Source organism: Carcharodon carcharias (genome assembly GCF_017639515.1).
Source record: "Carcharodon carcharias isolate sCarCar2 chromosome 36 unlocalized genomic scaffold, sCarCar2.pri SUPER_36_unloc_2, whole genome shotgun sequence".
Lineage (NCBI taxonomy): Eukaryota > Metazoa > Chordata > Chondrichthyes > Lamniformes > Lamnidae > Carcharodon > Carcharodon carcharias.
In genome coordinates, this window is record NW_024470737.1 from 1,316,231 (window position 1) to 1,339,293 (window position 23,063).

Genomic DNA, 23,063 nt, shown 5'->3' on the forward strand with positions numbered 1-23,063 from the left:
TCTACCTGTTAATGTATGATATGTGCGTGTGCACCTGCATGTGTGTGTGCACGTGTGTGTTTGTATGAGGATGTGTGCATGTGTAGTGTGTGCATATGTGTGTTGTGTGCATGTGTGTTTGTGTGCGCGTGTGTTTGTGTGCGTATGTGTGCATGTGTAGTGTGTGCATATGCGTGTTGCGTGCGTGGGTGTTTGTGTGCATGTGTACGTGTGTGTGTGTGTGTGTGCTTATGTGTGCGTGTGTGTGTGTGTACGCACGCGTGCATGTGTGTGGTCTGTGCATGTGTGTGGTGTGCATTTGTGTTATGTGTGCTGTGTGTGTTTGTGTGCATGTGTGTTTGTGTGTGTGCATGTGTGTGGGGTGTGTGCACATGCAGGCATGTGTGAGTGTGTGTGTGTTTGTACCTGTGTGTATGTGTGTGTGTCTCAATGTCCGTTCCTGTATATCAGATATTTGGCTCCAATGCAGAGAGAGAGTGGGGCAGTCACGTAGACAGATCTGGACTATGAAAGGACTCAAAGCTCAGTGCCCAACAAGGGAGGAGGTAAACTAGTCACAGCCTCGGTGCCACAAACTTACTGTTGATGGGCATGTTGGAGATTGCCGAGTGGTCAGGCCGATGTATCACCGTCAGGTCAAAGGTCGCCTTCAGTGCTGGCTCATCAAAACACGGAAATATCCTCCGGGCGTCAGTCGGCTGCAGCATCGTCAAGGCGAGGAATCTGGGGGATTCCGAGAAAGGACAGGGTGTGATTGGGAATGTCACACTGGTCAGCCTGTACACGTGTGTGGTGTGTGTGCGCACGCATGAGACTCTTTGTATCCTCCTCACAGCTTACTTTCCTCCCTATCTTTGTATCGTCAGCAAATTTGGCTACAACACAGTCAGTCCCTTCATCCAAGCCATTAATATAGATCCTAAATAGTTGAGGCCCCGGCACCAATCCCTGCGGCACCCACTGGTTACAATTTACCAACCTGAAAATGACCTGTTTATCTTATCTCTGTTTCCTGTTGGTTAGCCAACCCTCTGTTCACACTAACGTATCCCCCTCCCAATACCATGAGCTCTTATCTTGTGTAGTAACACTTTTCGTGGCACCATATCCAATGCCTTTTGGAAATCCAAATACGTCTCCTGTAGAGTAAAGGGTTAACCTCAGAAGCAGACATGATGCTGATGTCAGATCACATGACTGAGTATTACAGGAAGTCTGGAAGGAGGAGAAGCTCCAGATCTCGTGTGGAGGTCTCAATGTGTAAACGCTTGCTGTAAACGAACAGTTCTGGTTAAAAAGGTGATGGACGCAAGCAGCTTACTTTTGGGAGACCAAACAATCCCCAAACCCGGTCTAAAACCCTACCACACAACCAAACATTGACTGGTTCCCCTTTATCCACCCTGCTTGTGACCTCCTCAAAGAACAAAGGAATAAATTAGTCAAACACGATTTCCCTTTCACGAAACCATGTGGACTCTGCCCGTTTGTATGGTGTCTTGCTATTGCCTCCTCATTAATGGGTTCCTGAATTTCCCCAATGGCTGGTGTGAGGCTAGCTGGCCTGTGGTTTCTCCTGCTTTCTGTCTCCCTCCTTTCTTGAACAGAGATGTCGCATTTGCATTTCTCCAAACTGCTGGAACCTTTCCAGAACTTTGGAAGATTACAGTCGATTGTCTCTGCAATCAATTCTTTTAAGACTGTAGGATACAGACCATCAGGTCCAGGGGATTTGTCGGACTTTAATCCCATTTGTTCTTTCTGGCACTTGCTCTCTGGCGATGGTGATTGTTTTCAGCTCCTCCCCCCTTGACCTTTAACTCCTTGATTTCCTACTATTTTTGGAGTGTTCTTTTGTGCCTTCCACTGTGAAGGTGGATACAAAATACTTGTGCGAAGTCTCTGCCTTTTCCTTGATTCCCATGATCAATTCCCCAGTTTCAATCTCTAAGGGACCAATGCTCACTTTAGCTACTCTTCTTTTTTTTATATCCCTGTAGGAGCTTTTACTGTCTGCTTTTATATTTCTTGCTAGTTTTCTCTCAAACACTAATTTCTCCATTTTTTTTCAGTCAGTTTGTTCCCAATTTTCTGGCCTTTTTAAAATTCATTTGCGGGACATAGGCATCGCTGGCTAGGCCAGCATTTGTTGCCCATCCCTAATTGCCCCTTGAGAAGGTGGTGCTGAACCTACCACTAAACTTCACAGGATTGTACACCTTGTCTTTCAATTTGATACCACCCTTAACTTCCTTAGTTAGCCACGGATTATGTCTTTCTCAATGGAATATATCTGTGTTTCGAGTTATGAAATATCTCCGAAAATGTCTGCCACAATTTCTTTACTGTCTTACCTTTTAAACTATTTTCCCAGTCCACTTAAGCCAACTCAGTCCTCCTACCTTTCTCATTATTTTTATTTAAATTTAAGGCTCTCATTTCTCACCCTCAAACCGAATGTGAAATTCAGTCATGTTATGATCACTCTTACCCAGAGGATCCTTTCCGATGAGGTCATTAATTAATCCTGTCTTAAGATACCTTACCAGGTCTAAGATAGTCTGTTTCTTGGCTGGTTTCAGAATGTATTGCTCAAAGAAAAACTGCCCCTAATACACTCTATGAACTCATCCCCCAGGTTATTTTTGCCAATTTGATTTGTCCAATCTATGTGAAGATTAAAATCACCCAAAGTTATTGCAGTACCCTTCTTACAAGCCTCCATTATTTCTTGATTTATACAATCTGCCACAGTGTAACTACTGTCAGGGGGGTCTGTAAACCTCTCCCACCAGTGACTTCTTCCCTTGGCTATTTCTTACCTCCACACAAACTGATTTTACAACTTGATTCTCCGATTCAAGATCATTTCTCACTATTGTACTGATCTCACCCTCAATTAACAGAGCTACCCCACCTCCTTTTCCTTCTTTCCTGCCCTTCCAAAATGTCACATACCCTTGAATATTCAGGGGCCAACCTTGGTTACTTTGCAACCATGTCATTGTACTGGCGAACATACCATACTCATTTCTTTCGATTTGTGCTATCACTTCATCCACCTGGTAACGAATGCTGCTTGCTTTCAGGTAAACAGCCTTTAATTCTGACTTTTTTACCACCTTGCCCTACTCTGACCCTATTTGCTGGTGGACTCTTATGTTTGTATGCTCCGTCCCTTCCTGTCACACTCAGGGTTAGCATTACCTATGCCACTGTGCTTTCTCTTTAACCATGTAAATCTCCCCTCATGTGAACTCCCGCACCACCACCCCCCCCCAACCCCACACCCTGGCCACCACTATTTAATTTAAAGCCTTCTATAGCCCTAGTTATGTGATTCACCAGGACACTGCTCCCACCGCAGTTCAGGTGAAGGCCATCCCAATGGTACAGACTCCACTTACCCCCGTACTGGTGCCAGTGCCCCATGAATCGAAGCCCATCTCATCCACACCAGTCTTTGAGCCACGCATTCAACTCTCTGACCTTATCTAGCCGACGCCAATTAGCTCATGATTCAGGTAATAATCCAGAGAGGTCCTGCTTTTCAATTTAGTCCCTGAATGCTCATTTGTTTCATGTATTCTTTCATGGGATGTGGGCTTCGCTGGCCGGGCCCAGCATTTATTGCCCATCCCTAATTGCCCCTTGAGAATGTGGGGGTGAGCTGCCTTCTTGAGCCGCTGCTGTCCCTGTGGTGTAGGTACACCCACCTTGCTGTTAGGGAGGGAGTTCCAGGATTTGGACCCAGCGACAGTGAAGGAACGGCCGATATATTTCCAAGTCAGGATGGTGAGGGGCTTGGAGGGGAACTTCCAAGTGATGGTGTTCCCCATGTGTCTGCTGCCCTCGTCCTTCTAGATGGTAGCAGTCGTGGGTTTGGAAGGTGCTGTCTAAGGAGCCTTGGTGAGTTGCTGCAGTGCATCTTGTAGATGGTACACACACTGCTGCTACTGTGCGTCGGTGGTGGAGGGAGTGAATGTTTGTGGATGGGGTGCTAATCAAGCGGGGCTGCTTTGTCATGGATGGTGTCGAGCTTCTTGAGTGTTGTGGGAGCTGCATTCATCCAGGCAAGTGGGGAGTATTCCATCCCACTCCTGACTTGTGCCTTGTAGATGGAGGACAGGTTTTTGGGGAGTCAGGAGGTGAGTTACTCACCGCAGGATTCCCAGCTTCTGACCTGCTCTTGTAGCCACAGTATTTATATGGCTGGTCCAGTTTCTGGTCAATGGTAACCCCCAGGATGTTGATAGTGGGGGATTCAGTGATGGTAATGCCATTGAACGTCAAGGGGTGATGGTTAGATTCTCTCTTGTTGGAGATGGTCATTGCCTGGCACTTGTGTGGTGTGAATGTTACTTGCCACTTGTCAGCCCAAGCCTGGATATTGTCCAGGTCTTGCTACATTTAGATTTGTTGGTCAGATTTGTCCTGCTTTTTGTGTACAGGACATACCTGGGCAATTCTCCACATAGCCGGGTAGATGCCAGTGTTGTAGCTGTACTGGAACAGCTTGGCTAGGGGCGCGGCAAGTTCTGGAGCACAAGTCTTCAGTACTATTGTTGGAATATTGTCAGGGCCCATAGCCTTTGCAGTATCCAGTGCCTTCAGCTGTTTATTGATATCACGTGGAGTGAATCGAATTGGCTGGAGACTGGCATCTGTGATGCTGGGGACCTCCAGAGGAGGCTGAGATGGATCATCCACTCGACACTTCTGGCTGAAGATTGTAGTAAATGCTTCAGCCTTATCTTTTGCACTGATGTGCTGTGCTCCTCCATCATCGAGGATGGGGATATTTGTGGAGCCCCCTCCTCTGGTGAGTTGTTTAATTGTCCACCACCATTCACAACTGGATGTGGCAGGACTGCAGAGCTTAGATCTGATCTGTTGGTTGTGGGATCGCTTAGCTCTGCCTATCACTTGCTGCTTATGCTGTTTGGCACACAAGTAATCCTGTATTATAGCTTCACCAGGTTGACACCTCATTTTTAGGTATGCCTGGTGCTGCTCCTGACATACCCTCCTGCACTCTTCATTGAACCAGGGTTGATCCCCTGTCTTGATGGTAATGGTAGAGTGGGGGATATGCTGGGCCATGAGGTTACAGATTGTGTTCGAGTACAATTCTGCTGCTGCTGATGGCCCACAGCACCTCATGGATACCCAGTCTTGAATTGCTAGATCTGTTTGAAATCGATCCCATTTAGCACAGTGATAGTGCCACACAACACGCTGGAGGGTATCCTCAGTGTGAAGGTGGGACTTTGTCTCCACAATGACTGTGCGGTGGTCACTCCTACCGATACTGTCATGGACAGATGTATCTGTGACAGGCAGGTTGGTGAGGATGAGGTTAAGTATGTTTCTCCCTGTTGTTGGTTCCCTCACCACCTGCTGCAGACCCAGTCTAGCAGCTATGTCCTTTAGGACTCGGCCAGCTGGGTCAGTAGTGGTGCTACCGAGACTCTCTTGGTGATGGACATTGAAGTCCCCCACCCAGAGTACATTCTGTGCCCTTGTCACCCTCAGTGCTTCCTCCAAGTGGTGTTCAACGTGGAGGAGCACGGATTTATCAGCTGAGGGAGGGTGGTACGTGGTCATCAGCAGGAGGTTTCCTTGCCCATGTTTGACCTGATGCCATGAGACTTCATGGGGTCCGGAGTCGATGTTGAGAACTCCCAGGGCAACTCCCTCCTGACTCTATACCCCTGTGTCACCACCTCTGCTGGGTCTGTCCTGCTGGTGGGACAGGACATACCCAGGGATGGTGATGGTGGTGTCTGGGACGTTATCTGTAAGATATGATTCTGTGAGGATGACTATGTCAGGCTGTTGCTTGACTAGTCTGTGAGACAGATCTCCCAATTCTGGTACTAGCCCCCAGATGTTAGTGAGGAGGAGTTTGCAGGGTCGACAGGGCTGAGTTTGCCGTTGTTGTTTCTGGTGCCCAGGTCGATGCCGGGTGGTCCGTCCGGTTTCATCCCTTTGTTGTGTCTTTGAAGCAGTTTGATACAACTGAGGGTCTGGCTCGGCCATTTCAGTGGGGGGTGCAGTTTAAGAGTCAACCCCATGGCTGTGGGGTCTGGAGTCACGTGTAGGCCAGACCGGGTAAGGAGGGCTGATTCCCTTCCCTCTAGGGACATTAGTGACCCAGATGGGTTTTTACAACAATGGATAATGGTTTCATGGTCACTAATACTGAGGAGAGCTTGAACTCCACCAGCTGCCGAGGCGGGATTTGAACCCGTGTTCCCAGAGGCTTACCTGGGCCTCTGGATTGCCAGGCCGGTGACATTACCACTACGCCACCAACTACCGCGCCCCCCCCTCCCCCCCCCCCCTCAACCACCACCTCATGCTCCCTCAGTAGAACCTCTTTCTTGGTTCTACCCATGTCATTGGTACCTACCTGGACCACGACAACTGGATCTCCCCCCACCACCACCCCCAGTACCAGTTTAAAAACTTGCCCTAACTCAGAGAGAAAAAGAAGCGAAAAACTCACCTTCCCGCAAACCTACTTAATGCCTCTGGTCCTCTGCTCACAGGACTCACTGTCTCCGGGTCTCTCCCTTGCACCGTTTTATGTAAAAGGCCGGAAAGTCCCTCCTCCTGCCCTGCACCAAATTCCCTCACTTACCAAACTCGAGGAGTTAAGCACTTGGCCTCGCTGCGCTCAATTCAAACTGCAACCTTCTGCAGCTTACTCAGTCTGCGAAACCTCCTGTAGCTGAGATTCCAGGAGATTCCCGACAGCAACATCCCCTGGGAGAGTTCACGGGAGGGCTTGATTTAGTGTCCCTGCACTAAACTATCTAACTGCAGACTTCTTTCAAAGCTCGGATACCCGGTAGGAGACGTCGTGTCTGCCTGGGAGTCAGAATGACATGTGTCTGAGCCTCACTCAAGAGACTCGAGCCCATAATCCAGACGAGCCCTTCAGTACTGAGGGAGTGCCGCACTGTCGGAGGGTCAGTACTGAGGGAGCGCCGCACTGTCTGATGGTCGGTACTGAGGGAGAGCCGCACTGTCGGAGGGTCAGTGCTGAGGGAGAGCCGCACTGTCGGAGCGTCAGTGCTGAGGGAGAGCCACACTGTCAGAGGGTCAGTACTGAGGGAGTGTTGCACTGTCGGAGGGTCAGTACTGAGGGAGAGCCACACTGTCAGAGGGTCGGTACTGAGAGAGTGTTGCACTGTGGGAGGGTCAGTTCTGAGGCAGTGCCGCACTGGTGGAGAGTCAGTACTGAGGGAGTGCCGCACTGGCGGAGGGTCAGTACTGAGGGAGAGCCGCACTGTCGGATGCTCAGTACTGAGGGAGTGCCGCACTGGCGGAGGGTCAGTACTGAGGGAGTGCCGCACTGGCGGAGGGTCAGTACTGAGGGAGTGCCGCACTGGCGGAGGGTCAGTACTGAGGGAGTGCCGCACTGGCGGAGGGTCAGTACTGAGGGAGTGCCGCACTGGCGGAGGGTCAGTACTGAGGGAGTGCCGCACTGGCGGAGGGTCAGTACTGAGGGAGTGCCGCACTGGCGGAGGGTCAGTACTGAGGGAGTGCCGCACTGGCGGAGGGTCAGTACTGAGGGAGTGCCGCACTGGCGGAGGGTCAGTACTGAGGGAGTGCCGCACTGTCGGATGGTCAGTACTGAGGGAGTGACGCACTGGCGGAGGGTCAGTACTGAGGGAGTGCCGCACTGGCGGAGGGTCAGTACTGAGGGAGTGCCGCACTGTCGGTGGGTCAGTACTGAGGGAGAGCCGCACTGTCGGAGGGTCAGTACTGAGGGAGAGCCGCACTGTCGGAGGGTCAGTACTGAGGGATTGCCGCACTGTCGGAGGGTCAGTACTGAAGGAGTGCCGCACTGTCAGAGGGACAGTACTGAGGGAGAGCCGCACTGTCAGAGGGTCAGTACTGAGGGAGAGCCGCACTGTCAGAGGGTCAGTACTGAGGGAGAGCCACACTGTAGGAGGGTCAGTACTGAGGGAGCGCAGCACTGTCGGTGGGTCAGTACTGAGGGAGAGCCGCACTGTCGGAGGGTCAGTACTGAGGGAGAGCCGCACTGTCGGAGGGTCAGTACTAGGGGAGTGCCGCACTGTCAGAGGGTCAGTACTAAGGGAGTGCCGCACTGTCGGAGGGTCAGTACTGAGGGAGTGCCGCACTGTCAGAGGGACAGTACTGAGGGAGTGCCGCACTGTCAGAGGGTCAGTACTGAGGGAGAGCCGCACTGTCAGAGGGTCAGTACTGAGGGAGAGCCACACTGTAGGAGGGTCAGTACTGAGGGAGCGCCGCACTGTCGGATGGTCAGTACTGAGGGAGCGCCGCACTGTCGGAGGGTCAGTACTGAGGGAGCGCAGCACTGTCGGAGGGTCAGTACTGAGGGTGCGCCGCACTGTCGGAGGGTCAGTACTGAGGGAGTGCCGCACTGTCGGAGGGTCAGTACTGAGGGAGTGCCGCAATGTTAGTGGATCAGTACTGAGGGAGTGCCGCACTGTTGGAGGGTCAGTACTGAGGGAGCACCGCACTGTCGGAGGGTCAGTACTGAGGGAGCGCCGCACTGTTGGAGGCTCAGTACTAAGGGATTACGGCACTGTCGGAGGGTCAGTACTGAGGGAGAACTGCACTGTTACAGGTTCAGTACTGAGGGAGTGCCGCATTGTTGGAGGATCAGTACTGAGGGAGTGCCGCACTGTTGGAGGGACAGTACTGAGGGAGCGCCGCACTGTCGGAGGGTCAGTACTCAGGGAGCGCCGCACTGTCAGAGTAGTCCTCAAAGTGAGACGTTACGGCAAGGTCTTTTTCACTTAAGCTCAGTCAAAGATATCAGTTTTAACAAGCATTTTAAAGGAGGCGAGAGCAAGAGAGGGAGAGGTGGAGAGACTTAAGGAGGGAACTCCAGAGATCAGGGCCCCCCCAGGCAGCTGAAGGCACGGCCGCCAATGGTGGAGCGATGGGAATCGGGGGATGGTCAATAGGCCGGAATTGGAGGAGCGCAGAGATCTCGGACGGTTGTAGGGGCTGGAGGAGGTTACAGAGATAGGGAGGGGTGTAGGGGCTGGAGGAGGTTACAGAGATAGGGAGGGGTGTAGGGGCTGGAGGAGGTTACAGAGATAGGGATGGGGTGTAGGGGCTGGAGGAGGTTACAGAGATATGGAGGGGTGTAGGGGCTAGAGGAGGTTACAGAGATAGGGAGGGTTGTAGGGGCTGGAGAAGGTTACAGAGATAGGGAGGGGTGTAGGGGCTGGAGGAGGTTACAGAGTTAGCGAGGGGTGTAGGAGCTGGAGGAGGTTACAGATATAGGGAGGGGTGTAGGGGCTGGAGGAGGTTACAGAGATACGGAGGGGTGTAGGGGCTGGAGGTGGTTACAGAGATAGGGAGGGGTGTAGGGGCTGGAGGTGGTTACAGAGATAGGGAGTGATGTAGGGGCTGGAGGAGGTTACAGAGATAGGGAGGGATGTAGGGGCTGGAGGAGGTTACAGAGATAGGGAGGGGTGTAGGGGCTGGAGGAGGTTACAGAGATAGGGAGGGGTTTAGGGGCTGGAGGAGGTTACAGAGATAGGGAGGAGTTTAGGGGCTGGAGGAGGTTACAGAGGTAAGGAGGGGTTTAGGGGCTGGAGAAGGTTACAGAGATAGGGAGGGGTTTAGGGGCTGGAGGAGGTTACAGAGATAGGGAGGGATTTAGGGGCTGGAGGCGGTTACAGAGGTAGGGAGGGGTTTAGGGGCTGGAGGAGGTTACAGAGATAGGGAGGGGTTTAGGGGCTGGAGGAGTTTACAGAGGTAGGGAGGGGTTTAGGGGCTGGAGGAGGTTACAGAGATAGGGAGGGGTGTAGGGGCTGGAGGAGGTTACAGTGATAGGGAGGGGTTTCGGGGCTGGAGGAGGTTACAGAGATAGGGAGGGGTTTAGGGGCTGGAGGGGTTTAGGGGCTGGAGGAGGTTACAGAGATAGGGAGGGGTTTAGGGGCTGGAGGGGTTTAGGGGCTGGAGGAGGTTACAGAGATAGGGAGGGGTTTAGGGGCTGGAGGGGTGTAGGGCCTGGAGGAGGTTACAGAGATAGGGAGGGGTTTCGGGGCTGGAGGAGGTTACAGAGATAGGGAGGGGTGTAGGGGCTGGAGGAGGTTACAGACATAGGGAGGGGTGTAGGGGCTGGAGGAGGTTATAGAGATAGGGAGGGGTGTAGGGGCTGGAGGGGTTTAGGGGCTGGGGGAGGTTACAGAGATAGGGAGGGGTGTAGGGGCTGGAGGAGGTTACAGAGATAGGGAGGGGTGTAGGGGCTGGAGGAGGTTACAGAGATATGGAGGGGTGTAGGGGCTAGAGGAGGTTACAGAGATAGGGAGGGTTGTAGGGGCTGGAGGAGGTTACAGAGATAGGGAGGGGTGTAGGGGCTGGAGGAGGTTACAGAGTTAGCGAGGGGTGTAGGAGCTGGAGGAGGTTACAGATATAGGGAGGGGTGTAGGGGCTGGAGGAGGTTACAGAGATACGGAGGGGTGTAGGGGCTGGAGGTGGTTACAGAGATAGGGAGGGGTGTAGGGGCTGGAGGTGGTTACAGAGATAGGGAGGGATGTAGGGGCTGGAGGAGGTTACAGAGATAGGGAGGGATGTAGGGGCTGGAGGAGGTTACAGAGATAGGGCGGGGTGTAGGGGCTGGAGGAGGTTACAGAGATAGGGAGGGGTTTAGGGGCTGGAGGAGGTTACAGAGATAGGGAGGAGTTTAGGGGCTGGAGGAGGTTACAGAGGTAAGGAGGGGTTTAGGGGCTGGAGAAGGTTACAGAGATAGGGAGGGGTTTAGGGGCTGGAGGAGGTTACAGAGATAGGGAGGGATTTAGGGGCTGGAGGCGGTTACAGAGGTAGGGAGGGGTTTAGGGGCTGGAGGAGGTTACAGAGATAGGGATGGGTGTAGGGGCTGGAGGAGGTTACAGAGATAGGGAGGGGTTTAGGGGCTGGAGGAGTTTACAGAGGTAGGGAGGGGTTTAGGGGCTGGAGGAGGTTACAGAGATAGGGAGGGGTGTAGGGGCTGGAGGAGGTTACAGTGATAGGGAGGGGTTTCGGGGCTGGAGGAGGTTACAGAGATAGGGAGGGGTTTAGGGGCTGGAGGGGTTTAGGGGCTGGAGGAGGTTACAGAGATAGGGAGGGGTTTAGGGGCTGGAGGGGTTTAGGGGCTGGAGGAGGTTACAGAGATAGGGAGGGGTTTAGGGGCTGGAGGGGTGTAGGGCCTGGAGGAGGTTACAGAGATAGGGAGGGGTTTCGGGGCTGGAGGAGGTTACAGAGATAGGGAGGGGTGTAGGGGCTGGAGGAGGTTACAGACATAGGGAGGGGTGTAGGGGCTGGAGGAGGTTATAGAGATAGGGAGGGGTGTAGGGGCTGGAGGGGTTTAGGGGCTGGAGGAGGTTACAGAGATAGGGAGGGGTGTAGGGGCTGGAGGAGGTTACAGAGATAGGGAGGGGTGTAGGGGCTGGAGGAGGTTACAGAGATATGGAGGGGTGTAGGGGCTAGAGGAGGTTACAGAGATAGGGAGGGTTGTAGGGGCTGGAGGAGGTTACAGAGATAGGGAGGGGTGTAGGGGCTGGAGGAGGTTACAGAGTTAGCGAGGGGTGTAGGAGCTGGAGGAGGTTACAGATATAGGGAGGGGTGTAGGGGCTGGAGGAGGTTACAGAGATACGGAGGGGTGTAGGGGCTGGAGGTGGTTACAGAGATAGGGAGGGGTGTAGGGGCTGGAGGTGGTTACAGAGATAGGGAGGGATGTAGGGGCTGGAGGAGGTTACAGAGATAGGGAGGGATGTAGGGGCTGGAGGAGGTTACAGAGATAGGGAGGGGTGTAGGGGCTGGAGGAGGTTACAGAGATAGGGAGGGGTTTAGGGGCTGGAGGAGGTTACAGAGATAGGGAGGAGTTTAGGGGCTGGAGGAGGTTACAGAGGTAAGGAGGGGTTTAGGGGCTGGAGAAGGTTACAGAGATAGGGAGGGGTTTAGGGGCTGGAGGAGGTTACAGAGATAGGGAGGGATTTAGGGGCTGGAGGCGGTTACAGAGGTAGGGAGGGGTTTAGGGGCTGGAGGAGGTTACAGAGATAGGGAGGGGTGTAGGGGCTGGAGGAGGTTACAGAGATAGGGAGGGGTTTAGGGGCTGGAGGAGTTTACAGAGGTAGGGAGGGGTTTAGGGGCTGGAGGAGGTTACAGAGATAGGGAGGGGTGTAGGGGCTGGAGGAGGTTACAGTGATAGGGAGGGGTTTCGGGGCTGGAGGAGGTTACAGAGATAAGGAGGGGTTTAGGGGCTGGAGGGGTTTAGGGGCTGGAGGAGGTTACAGAGATAGGGAGGGGTTTAGGGGCTGGAGGGGTTTAGGGGCTGGAGGAGGTTACAGAGATAGGGAGGGGTTTAGGGGCTGGAGGGGTGTAGGGCCTGGAGGAGGTTACAGAGATAGGGAGGGGTTTCGGGGCTGGAGGAGGTTACAGAGATAGGGAGGGGTGTAGGGGCTGGAGGAGGTTACAGACATAGGGAGGGGTGTAGGGTCTGGAGGAGGTTATAGAGATAGGGAGGGGTGTAGGGGCTGGAGGAGGTTACAGAGATAGGGAGGGATGTAGGGGCTGGAGGAGGTTACAGAGATAGGGAGGGTTGTAGGGGCTGGAGGAGGTTACAGAGATAGGGAGGGGTGTAGGGGCTGGAGGAGGTTACAGACTTAGCGAGGGGTGTAGGGGCTGGAGGAGGTTATAGAGATAGGGAGGGGTGTAGGGGCTGGAGGAGGTTACAGAGATAGGGAGGGATGTAGGGGCTGGAGGAGGTTACAGAGATAGGGAGGGTTGTAGGGGCTGGAGGAGGTTACAGAGATAGGGAGGGGTGTAGGAGCTGGAGGAGGTTACAGATATAGGGAGGGGTGTAGGGGCTGGAGGAGGTTACAGAGTTACGGAGGGGTGTAGGGGCTGGAGGTGGTTACAGAGATAGGGAGGGGTGTAGGGGCTGGAGGTGGTTACAGAGATAGGGAGGGATGTAGGGGCTGGAGGAGGTTACAGAGATAGGGAGGGATGTAGGGGCTGGAGGAGGTTACAGAGATAGGGCGGGGTGTAGGGGCTGGAGGAGGTTACAGAGATAGGGAGGGGTTTAGGGGCTGGAGGAGGTTACAGAGATAGGGAGGAGTTTAGGGGCTGGAGGAGGTTACAGAGGTAAGGAGGGGTTTAGGGGCTGGAGAAGGTTACAGAGATAGGGAGGGGTTTAGGGGCTGGAGGAGGTTACAGAGATAGGGAGGGATTTAGGGGCTGGAGGCCTTTACAGAGGTAGGGAGGGGTTTAGGGGCTGGAGGAGGTTACAGAGATAGGGATGGGTGTAGGGGCTGGAGGAGGTTACAGAGATAGGGAGGGGTTTAGTGGCTGGAGGAGTTTACAGAGGTAGGGAGGGGTTTAGGGGCTGGAGGAGGTTACAGAGATAGGGAGGGGTGTAGGGGCTGGAGGAGGTTACAGTGATAGGGAGGGGTTTCGGGGCTGGAGGAGGTTACAGAGATAGGGAGGGGTTTAGGGGCTGGAGGGGTTTAGGGGCTGGAGGAGGTTACAGAGATAGGGAGGGGTTTAGGGGCTGGAGGGGTTTAGGGGCTGGAGGAGGTTACAGAGATAGGGAGGGGTTTAGGGGCTGGAGGGGTGTAGGGCCTGGAGGAGATTACAGAGATAGGGAGGGGTTTCGGGGCTGGAGGAGGTTACAGAGATAGGGAGGGGTGTAGGGGCTGGAGGAGGTTACAGACATAGGGAGGGGTGTAGGGGCTGGAGGAGGTTATAGAGATAGGGAGGGGTGTAGGGGCTGGAGGGGCTTAGGGGCTGGAGGAGGTTACAGAGATAGGGAGGGGTGTAGGGGCTGGAGGAGGTTACAGAGATAGGGAGGGGTGTAGGGGCTGGAGGAGGTTACAGAGATATGGAGGGGTGTAGGGGCTAGAGGAGGTTACAGAGATAGGGAGGGTTGTAGGGGCTGGAGGAGGTTACAGAGATAGGGAGGGGTGTAGGGGCTGGAGGAGGTTACAGAGTTAGCGAGGGGTGTAGGAGCTGGAGGAGGTTACAGATATAGGGAGGGGTGTAGGGGCTGGAGGAGGTTACAGAGATAGGGAGGGGTGTAGGGGCTGGAGGTGGTTACAGAGATAGGGAGGGGTGTAGGGGTTGGAGGTGGTTACAGAGATAGGGAGGGATGTAGGGGCTGGAGGAGGTTACAGAGATAGGGAGGGATGTAGGGGCTGGAGGAGGTTACAGAGATAGGGAGGGGTGTAGGGGCTGGAGGAGGTTACAGAGATAGGGAGGGGTTTAGGGGCTGGAGGAGGTTACAGAGATAGGGAGGAGTTTAGGGGCTGGAGGAGGTTACAGAGGTAAGGAGGGGTTTAGGGGCTGGAGAAGGTTACAGAGATAGGGAGGGGTTTAGGGGCTGGAGGAGGTTACAGAGATAGGGAGGGATTTAGGGGCTGGAGGCGGTTACAGAGGTAGGGAGGGGTTTAGGGGCTGGAGGAGGTTACAGAGATAGGGAGGGGTGTAGGGGCTGGAGGAGGTTACAGAGATAGGGAGGGGTTTAGGGGCTGGAGGAGTTTACAGAGGTAGGGAGGGGTTTAGGGGCTGGAGGAGGTTACAGAGATAGGGAGGGGTGTAGGGGCTGGAGGAGGTTACAGTGATAGGGAGGGGTTTCGGGGCTGGAGGAGGTTACAGAGATAAGGAGGGGTTTAGGGGCTGGAGGGGTTTAGGGGCTGGAGGAGGTTACAGAGATAGGGAGGGGTTTAGGGGCTGGAGGGGTTTAGGGGCTGGAGGAGGTTACAGAGATAGGGAGGGGTTTAGGGGCTGGAGGGGTGTAGGGCCTGGAGGAGGTTACAGAGATAGGGAGGGGTTTCGGGGCTGGAGGAGGTTACAGAGATAGGGAGGGGTGTAGGGGCTGGAGGAGGTTACAGACATAGGGAGGGGTGTAGGGGCTGGAGGAGGTTATAGAGATAGGGAGGGGTGTAGGGGCTGGAGGGGCTTAGGGGCTGGAGGAGGTTACAGAGATAGGGAGGGGTGTAGGGGCTGGAGGAGGTTACAGAGATAGGGAGGGGTGTAGGGGCTGGAGGAGGTTACAGAGATATGGAGGGGTGTAGGGGCTAGAGGAGGTTACAGAGATAGGGAGGGTTGTAGGGGCTGGAGGAGGTTACAGAGATAGGGAGGGGTGTAGGGGCTGGAGGAGGTTACAGAGTTAGCGAGGGGTGTAGGAGCTGGAGGAGGTTACAGATATAGGGAGGGGTGTAGGGGCTGGAGGAGGTTACAGAGATACGGAGGGGTGTAGGGGCTGGAGGTGGTTACAGAGATAGGGAGGGGTGTAGGGGCTGGAGGTGGTTACAGAGATAGGGAGGGATGTAGGGGCTGGAGGAGGTTACAGAGATAGGGAGGGATGTAGGGGCTGGAGGAGGTTACAGAGATAGGGAGGGGTGTAGGGGCTGGAGGAGGTTACAGAGATAGGGAGGGGTTTAGGGGCTGGAGGAGGTTACAGAGATAGGGAGGAGTTTAGGGGCTGGAGGAGGTTACAGAGGTAAGGAGGGGTTTAGGGGCTGGAGAAGGTTACAGAGATAGGGAGGGGTTTAGGGGCTGGAGGAGGTTACAGAGATAGGGAGGGATTTAGGGGCTGGAGGCGGTTACAGAGGTAGGGAGGGGTTTAGGGGCTGGAGGAGGTTACAGAGATAGGGAGGGGTGTAGGGGCTGGAGGAGGTTACAGAGATAGGGAGGGGTTTAGGGGCTGGAGGAGTTTACAGAGGTAGGGAGGGGTTTAGGGGCTGGAGGAGGTTACAGAGATAGGGAGGGGTGTAGGGGCTGGAGGAGGTTACAGTGATAGGGAGGGGTTTCGGGGCTGGAGGAGGTTACAGAGATAAGGAGGGGTTTAGGGGCTGGAGGGGTTTAGGGGCTGGAGGAGGTTACAGAGATAGGGAGGGGTTTAGGGGCTGGAGGGGTTTAGGGGCTGGAGGAGGTTACAGAGATAGGGAGGGGTTTAGGGGCTGGAGGGGTGTAGGGCCTGGAGGAGGTTACAGAGATAGGGAGGGGTTTCGGGGCTGGAGGAGGTTACAGAGATAGGGAGGGGTGTAGGGGCTGGAGGAGGTTACAGACATAGGGAGGGGTGTAGGGGCTGGAGGAGGTTATAGAGATAGGGAGGGGTGTAGGGGCTGGAGGAGGTTACAGAGATAGGGAGGGATGTAGGGGCTGGAGGAGGTTACAGAGATAGGGAGGGTTGTAGGGGCTGGAGGAGGTTACAGAGATAGGGAGGTGTGTAGGGGCTGGAGGAGGTTACAGAGATAGGGAGGGGTTTAGGGGCTGGAGGGGTTTAGGGGCTGGAGGAAGTTACAGAGAGAGCTGATTGTTGAGTATTTGGTAAGTGTTTTCTCCAGTTTTTCTCCAGTTTAAAATAAATTAAGCTAAGGAAAGGTATGGGTTCCATTTTTTATTTAAAGTACGTAAATGATTTAATGTTTATTTTCCTGCATTTAACTTTAAGTAATGGGGTTTTTTTCAACTGGAGGCATGGCTGGGCAGCTCAGTCCCGTGTTATGTTCCGCCTGCAACATGTGGGAAGTCCTAGACGCTCCTTGTGCTCTGACTGACCATGTGTGCAGAAAGTCCCAACGACTGCAGCTACTCGAGCTCCGGGTTTCCGAGCTTGACCGGCGGCTGGAGGCCCTGAGGCGCATCCGCGAGGCTGAGAGTTTCGTGGATAGCAGCTTTTTAGACCTGGTCACCCCACAGCTTACGGAAGTGCAGACAGAGAGGGAATGGGTGACCATCAGTCAGAAGAAAGGTGTCAGGCAGGTAGTCAGGAAATCCCCAGGGTGCATCATGCTCGAGAACCGTTTTTCTGTGTTGGAAAACGGTGTGAGTGGCTCAGCTGCACAGGGGAGGAGGAAAAATGGGGGAAGAGCAATAGTGGTAGGAGACTCGATAGTCAGGGGAACAGACAGGGGTTTCTGCAGCTGTAGGTGTGACTCCAGGATGATCTGTTGCCTCCCTGGTGCCAGGGTCAAGGATGTGACTGAACGGCTGCAGGACATTCTAAAGGGGGAGGGCAAACAGACAGAGATTGTGGACATATCGGTACCAACAACGTAGGTAGAAAGAGGGATGAGGTCCTGCAAGCAGAATTTAGGGAGTAGAATAACAGGACATCAAAGGTAGTAATCTCTGGATTACTTCCGGTGCCATGCGCTAGTGAGTATAGAAATAGGAGGTTAGTCTAGATGAATGTGTGGCTGGAGAGATGGTGCAGGAGGGAGGGCTTTAACTTTCTGTGACATTAGGACCATTTCTGGGGGCGGTGGGGCCTGTACAAGGCAGACGGATTGCACCTGAACCGGAATGGGACCAACATCCTTGCGGGGAGATTTGCTAGAGCTGTTGGGGAGGGTTTAAACTAACTTGGCAGGGGGATGGGATCCTGAGAAGAGGTTCAGCAGGAGGAGATGCACAACCAAAATTAGAAGACAGAGCAAGTGAGTGTGGAAGGCATAGAAATTATAGGCCAGTTATGGCACAAGGGAGTTTGGCAAGATTGGATGGTATTTATTTTACTGCAAGGAGTCTGACAAATAAGGCAGATGAGTTGAGGGCACAAATTAACACATGGAAGTGTGATGTCATTGCTGTCACAGAGACATGGTTGAGAGAGGGGCAGGATTGGCAGCTCAATATTCCAGGAGTTAGGGTCTTCAGGCGAGACAGGGAAGGAGGTAAAAGAGGAGGGGTATCACAATATTGATCAAGGAATCAATTACAGCGGTAAGGAGGGATGACATCATAGAAGGCTCCTCCAATGAAGCCATATGGTTAGAACTGAAAAACAAAAAAGGAGTAATCACATTGCTGCGAGTGTACTATAGGCCCTAAAACAGTCAGGGAAATAGAAGAGCAGACATGTAGGCAAATTTCAGAGAAATGTAAAAATAATAGGCTAGTAATAGTGGGGGATTTCAACTTCCCTAACATTAACTGGGTTCGTCATAGTTTGATAGGTTTCGAGGGAGTGGAATTCTTAAAATAAGAGCTTTTTAAGCCAATATGTAACAGGCCCTACAAGAGAGGGGGTTGGTCCTGGACTTAATTTTAGGGAATGAAGCTGAACAAGTGGTAGAGGTATCAGTGGGGGATCATTTTGCAGATAGTGATCATAACTCCGTTAGATTCAACGTTGTTATGGAAAAGGACAAGGATGGGTCCAGGAATCAGAGTTCTAAATTGGGAGAAAGCCAATTTTAATAAGATCCGATATGATTTGTCCAGAGTGGACTGGGAGCAGCTACTTTTAGGTAAATCTGCATCAGAGCAGTGGGACTCATTCAAGAAGGAAATAGAGAGAGTACAGGGCCAACATATTCCAGTAAAGACAAAGGGTGGGACCAACAAATCCAGGGAACCCTGGATGTCGAATGATATACAGGATTGGATAAAGAGAAAAAGGGAGGCTTATGGCAGATACTGAGGACTCAAAACAGCAGAAGCCCTAGAGGAGTATAGAATGTGTAGTGGGGGGTGGTGGGGGGTGGGGAGGCTTAAAAAGGAAATTAGTAGAGTAAAAAGGGGGCATGAAAAAACATTGGCAGGTAAAATAAAGGAAAATCCAAAGTTATTTTCCAAGTACATTAAGTGTAAGAGGATAACTAGGGAAAGAGTTAGGGCCCATTAAGAACCATAGTGGTAGTTTGTGTGTAGAGCCGGAAGAGGTAAGTAGGGTTCTAAATGAATACTTTGTGTAGCTGTTCACAAGTGAGAGGGACAACGTGGGTCTGGAAATCAGGCAGAAGGACTGTGATGTAATTGAAGAAATTAGCATAGAAAGGGAGGAGGTTCTAAGTGGTCTGGCAGGCTTAAAAGTAGATAAATCTCCAGGCCTGGATGAAATGTATCCCAGGCTGTTGAGTGAGGCAAGGGAGGAGATAGCAGGAGCATTGGCAATAATTTTCAATATCTCTCTGGCCACAGGAGAGGTGCCAGAGGACTGGAGGACAGCCAATGTGGTACCGTTATTCAAGAAGGGAGGAAGGGATAAACCAGAGAACTACAGGCCAGTCAGTCTAACCTCAGTGGTGGGGAAACTAATGGAAGCAATTCTGAGGGACAGAATTAATCTACACTTGGAGAGGCAGGGATTAATCAAGGACAGTCAGCATGGTTTTGTTAAGGGGAGGTCATGTCTGACCAATTTGATTGAATTTTGCAAAGAGGTGACCAGGTGTGTAGATGAGGGTAATGCATTTGATGTAGTCTACTTGGACTTCAGCAAGGCTTTTGATAAGGTCCCATATGGGAGACTGATAATGAAGGTAAGAGCCCATGGGATCCAAGGCAATTTGGCAAATTGGATCCAGAATTGGCTGAGTGGCAAGAAGCAGAGGGTGATGGTCGAGGAGTGTTTTTGTGACTGGATGCCTCTGTCCAGTGGGGTTCCACAGGGATCCGTGTTGGGTCCCTTGCTGTTTGTGGTATTTATAAACGATTTAAACTTGAATGTAGGAGAGTTGATCAGTAAGTTTGCGGATGACACGAAAATTGATGGGGTGGTAAATAGTGAGGAGGATAGCCTTAGATTACAGGAGGATATAGACGGGCTGGTCAGATGGGCTGATCAGTGGCAAATAGAATTGAATCTGGATAAGTGTGAGGTGATGCACTTGGGCAGGACAAACAAGGCACAGGAATACACAATGAATGGTAGGACCCTGGGAAGCACTGAGGATCAGAGGGACTTTGGTGTGCATGTCCACCGGTCCCTTAAGGTAGCCGGACAGGTAGATAAGGTGGTTAAGAAGGCATATGGGATACTTGCCTTTATTAGCTGAGGCATAGAATATAAGATCAAGGAGGTTATGCTGGAACTGTATAAAACGTTGGTTAGGCCACAGCTAGAGTATTGTGTGCAGTTCTGGAATCCGCATTATAGGAAGGATGTGATTACATTAGAGAGAGTGCAGAGGAGATTTACCAGGATGTTGCCTGGACTGGAGAGTTTTAGTTATGAGGAGAGATTGGATAGACTGGAGTTATTTTTCCTGGAGCAGAGGAGATTGAGGGGGGACATGATTGAGGTGTGTAAAATTATGAGGGGCATAGATAGGGTAGACAGGAAGGAACTTTTCCCCTTGGCTGAGGGATCAATAACCAGGGGGCAGAGATTTAAGGTAAGGGGCAGAAGGTTTAGAGGGGATGTGAGGAAGAATTTTTTCACCCAGAGGGTGGTGGGAGTCTGGAACTCATTGCCTGAAAGGGTGGTAGAAACAGAAATCCTCATAACGTTTAAGAAGTATTTGGATGTGCACTTGCGATGCCATGGCATACAAGGCTATGGGCCTAGTGCTGGAAAATGGGATTAGAATAGTTAGGTACTTGTTTGACCAGTGCAGACTCGATGGGCTGAAGGGCCTTTTTCTGTGCTGTAGACCTCGATGATTCTTTGAGAGATATGGAGGGTTCTGAGGGTTGGAGTAGGTGACAGAGATAGGGAGGGGGGAAGGGGCTGGAGGAGGTTACAGAGATAGGGAGGGGTGTAGGGGCTGGAGGAGGTTACAGAGATAGGGAGGGGTGTAGGGGCTGGAGGAGGTTACAGAGATAGAGAGGGGTGTAGGGGCTGGAGGAGGTTACAGAGATAGGGAGGGGCGTAGGGGCTGGAGGAGGTTACAGAGATAGGGAGGGGGTGTAGGGGCTGGAGGAGGTTACAGAGATGGGGAGGGTTGTAGGGGCTGGAGGAGGTTACAGAGATAGGGAGGGGGTGTAGGGGCTGGAGGACGTTACAGGGATAGGGAGGGGTGTAGGGACTGGAGGAGGTTACAGAGATAGGGAGGGGTGTAGGGGCTGTAGGAGGTTACAGGGATAGGGAGGGGTGTAGTGGCTGAAGGTGGTTACAGAGATAGGGAGGGGTGTAGGGGCAGGAGGAGGTTACAGAGATAGGGAGGGGTGTAGGGGCTGGAGGAGGTTACAGAGATAGGGAGGGGTGTAGGGGCTGGAGGAGGTTACAGAGATAGGGAGTGGTGTAGGGGCTGGAGGAGGTTACAGAGATAGGGAGGGGTGTAGGGGCTGGAGGAGGTTACAGAGATAGGGAGGGGTGTAGGGGCTGGAGGAGGTTACAGAGATAGGGAGGGGTGTAGGGTCTGGAGGAGGTTACAGAGATAGGGAGGGGTGTAGGGGCTGGAGGAGGTTACAGAGATAGGGAGGGGTGTAGGGGCTGGAGGAGGTTACAGATAGAAGTAGGCATGTGCGGGATTTAAAAATGTGATGGTAATTTTACAAACAGACCCAGGGCCTATGTCGAACAGCAAGCGCGGGGCCGGGAGTGAACGGGAACTCTGATCGTTCGGATCTAATGGACCAATCGCCGCCTGTGCTTGGTCCCTTTTGAACCACTGGCCCCGGGAATTCTGCCCGCTTACTTTGTCGTGCCATCTTCCTCATAGTCGGATCTGTACAGCCCCTGCAGCTCATCTGTCAGCTCCCCCCGGAAGGCTGTCTGCAACCTGTACACCTTGCCCCTCCAGAGGGGGCTGCCGAGGAGCAGCACCAAGTATTCATTGGCCATCTCCTCCCAGTAGCTTTTCACACCGATGGTTGAGTTGTCTTCCCTGGAGACCCTCATCGGCTCGGTGTAGTTGAGCATCCTGCTGTGGATGATGATGACGTCGGTCGTCTCCAGACACTCGAAGGTGACAATGGACCGCCCGTGGAAGAGGTAGAGCCCCGAGGAGCTCTCCCGGAACAGCCAAGGCCACAGCTGCACCTCGTAGTTGATGGGCCTGAGGGAGCTGGGGAGGTAGGGAACGTTCCAGGGCTCCTCATCCAGGGCCAAGGCCTTGACGAGAGAGGCCTGTGGTGCCCGCTTGTTGGGTGAGGCCTGTACAACGGCAATGAGGCCTAACACAGTCAAGGCCTTTCCAATCCAAGTCGTTTCCATGGCCACTGTGGGGAAACAAAACATCAAAATGAGCAACTAGTTATAAAACCACGATGGGGCTTCGATTGGGTAAGTCAGGGGCTCACTAACAGGAGGGTCGGTAACCAGAGGGGACACAGATTGAAGAGAATCGGGAAGGGAACCAGAGGGGGAGATGAGGAGATTTTGTTTTTATTTACACAGTGAGTTGTTGTAATCTGGAAGGCGCTGCCTGAAAGGGCGGTGGAAGCAGATTCAATAGGAACTTTCAAAAGTGGAGGGTGGAATCGGATAAATACTGGAAGGGGAGATATTATGGGCTATGGGGGGAAAGAGATGGTGTGGGCTTGGAGTGGGACCTATTGGATAGACCTTTCAAGGAGCCGGCTCAAGCAGGATGGGCCAAATGGCCTCCCCCTGTGCGGCGTCATCCCCATGATTCCACCGTCTGTCGGTGGGACGAAGGGTGGTCTTTGATAAACCCTCTTCCCCCCTCTCCTCACCCCCTCACCAGGCAGGACTCGCCTCATGCTCGCCCACCCCCGCGCCATTGGTCCTGTACCCAACGGCCGATTCCCTCGAGGGACACCCCAAACGTTATGCCTCGGTGATTCCCCCTCACCCACCACCCCCCCCCCACCCACCACCGCCCTCCCCGCAGTGGCACCCGTCCCACCGATCCCCTGCGCCACCCGAACCCCAAACGTTTCCGCGCGGTGCCTCTCGCTGACCATTGGCGGCCATTACGCAAAGGGCAGGAAGCTGGGTGCCGGGTTCCGAAGTGTGGCAGGCGTTCGCCCCCCACACCCCCACCCCCACCGATGCCCACAGGGAAACTTTGCCCCCCACGACTATCCCCTGTGCACCCCCCCCCCAGCACACCTCCCTCCACCCTCAGTTTGCCAAGATGCCCCCCCCCCTCCTCATTCAGCTCTCCATTCTGTTGTTACCTGCTCTTGGGGGCATTACCTTCTCCTGGTGATTCACCTCCTCGTCCCCACCCCTCATGTGACCCTCGACGGTGCCCGGCGCCGGGCGCTGTGACCCTTCCCCCTCGCCTGTCCACACGAGCACTGGACGCCAACCTCCTCCGAGCAGAAGCCGCAGCCAATCACCACCGCTCCCGGCCAGCATCATCTGACTGGGACCCTCCCCCACTCCCCACCAGCCACCCCTACTACCCCCTCCCCCTCCCCCACAC

The 23,063-nt window shown here is 53.4% G+C and overlaps 1 protein-coding gene across 1 annotated transcript in view; it reads right to left on the reverse strand.

Annotated features, from left to right (window-relative positions):
- Nucleotides 1-22,996, reverse strand: part of LOC121274416 (aminopeptidase N-like) — a 78,085-nt gene extending 55,089 nt beyond the window's left edge. Inside the window, exons 1-3 of the mRNA XM_041181725.1 lie at nt 22,813-22,996; nt 21,366-21,888; nt 581-723 (exon numbers count right to left, since the gene is read on the reverse strand). Of these exons, the coding sequence (XP_041037659.1) occupies nt 581-723; nt 21,366-21,888; nt 22,813-22,996 (850 nt within the window). The remainder of the gene's footprint in view (nt 1-580; nt 724-21,365; nt 21,889-22,812) is intronic.
- Between the last annotated feature and the right edge of the window lie 67 nt (nt 22,997-23,063).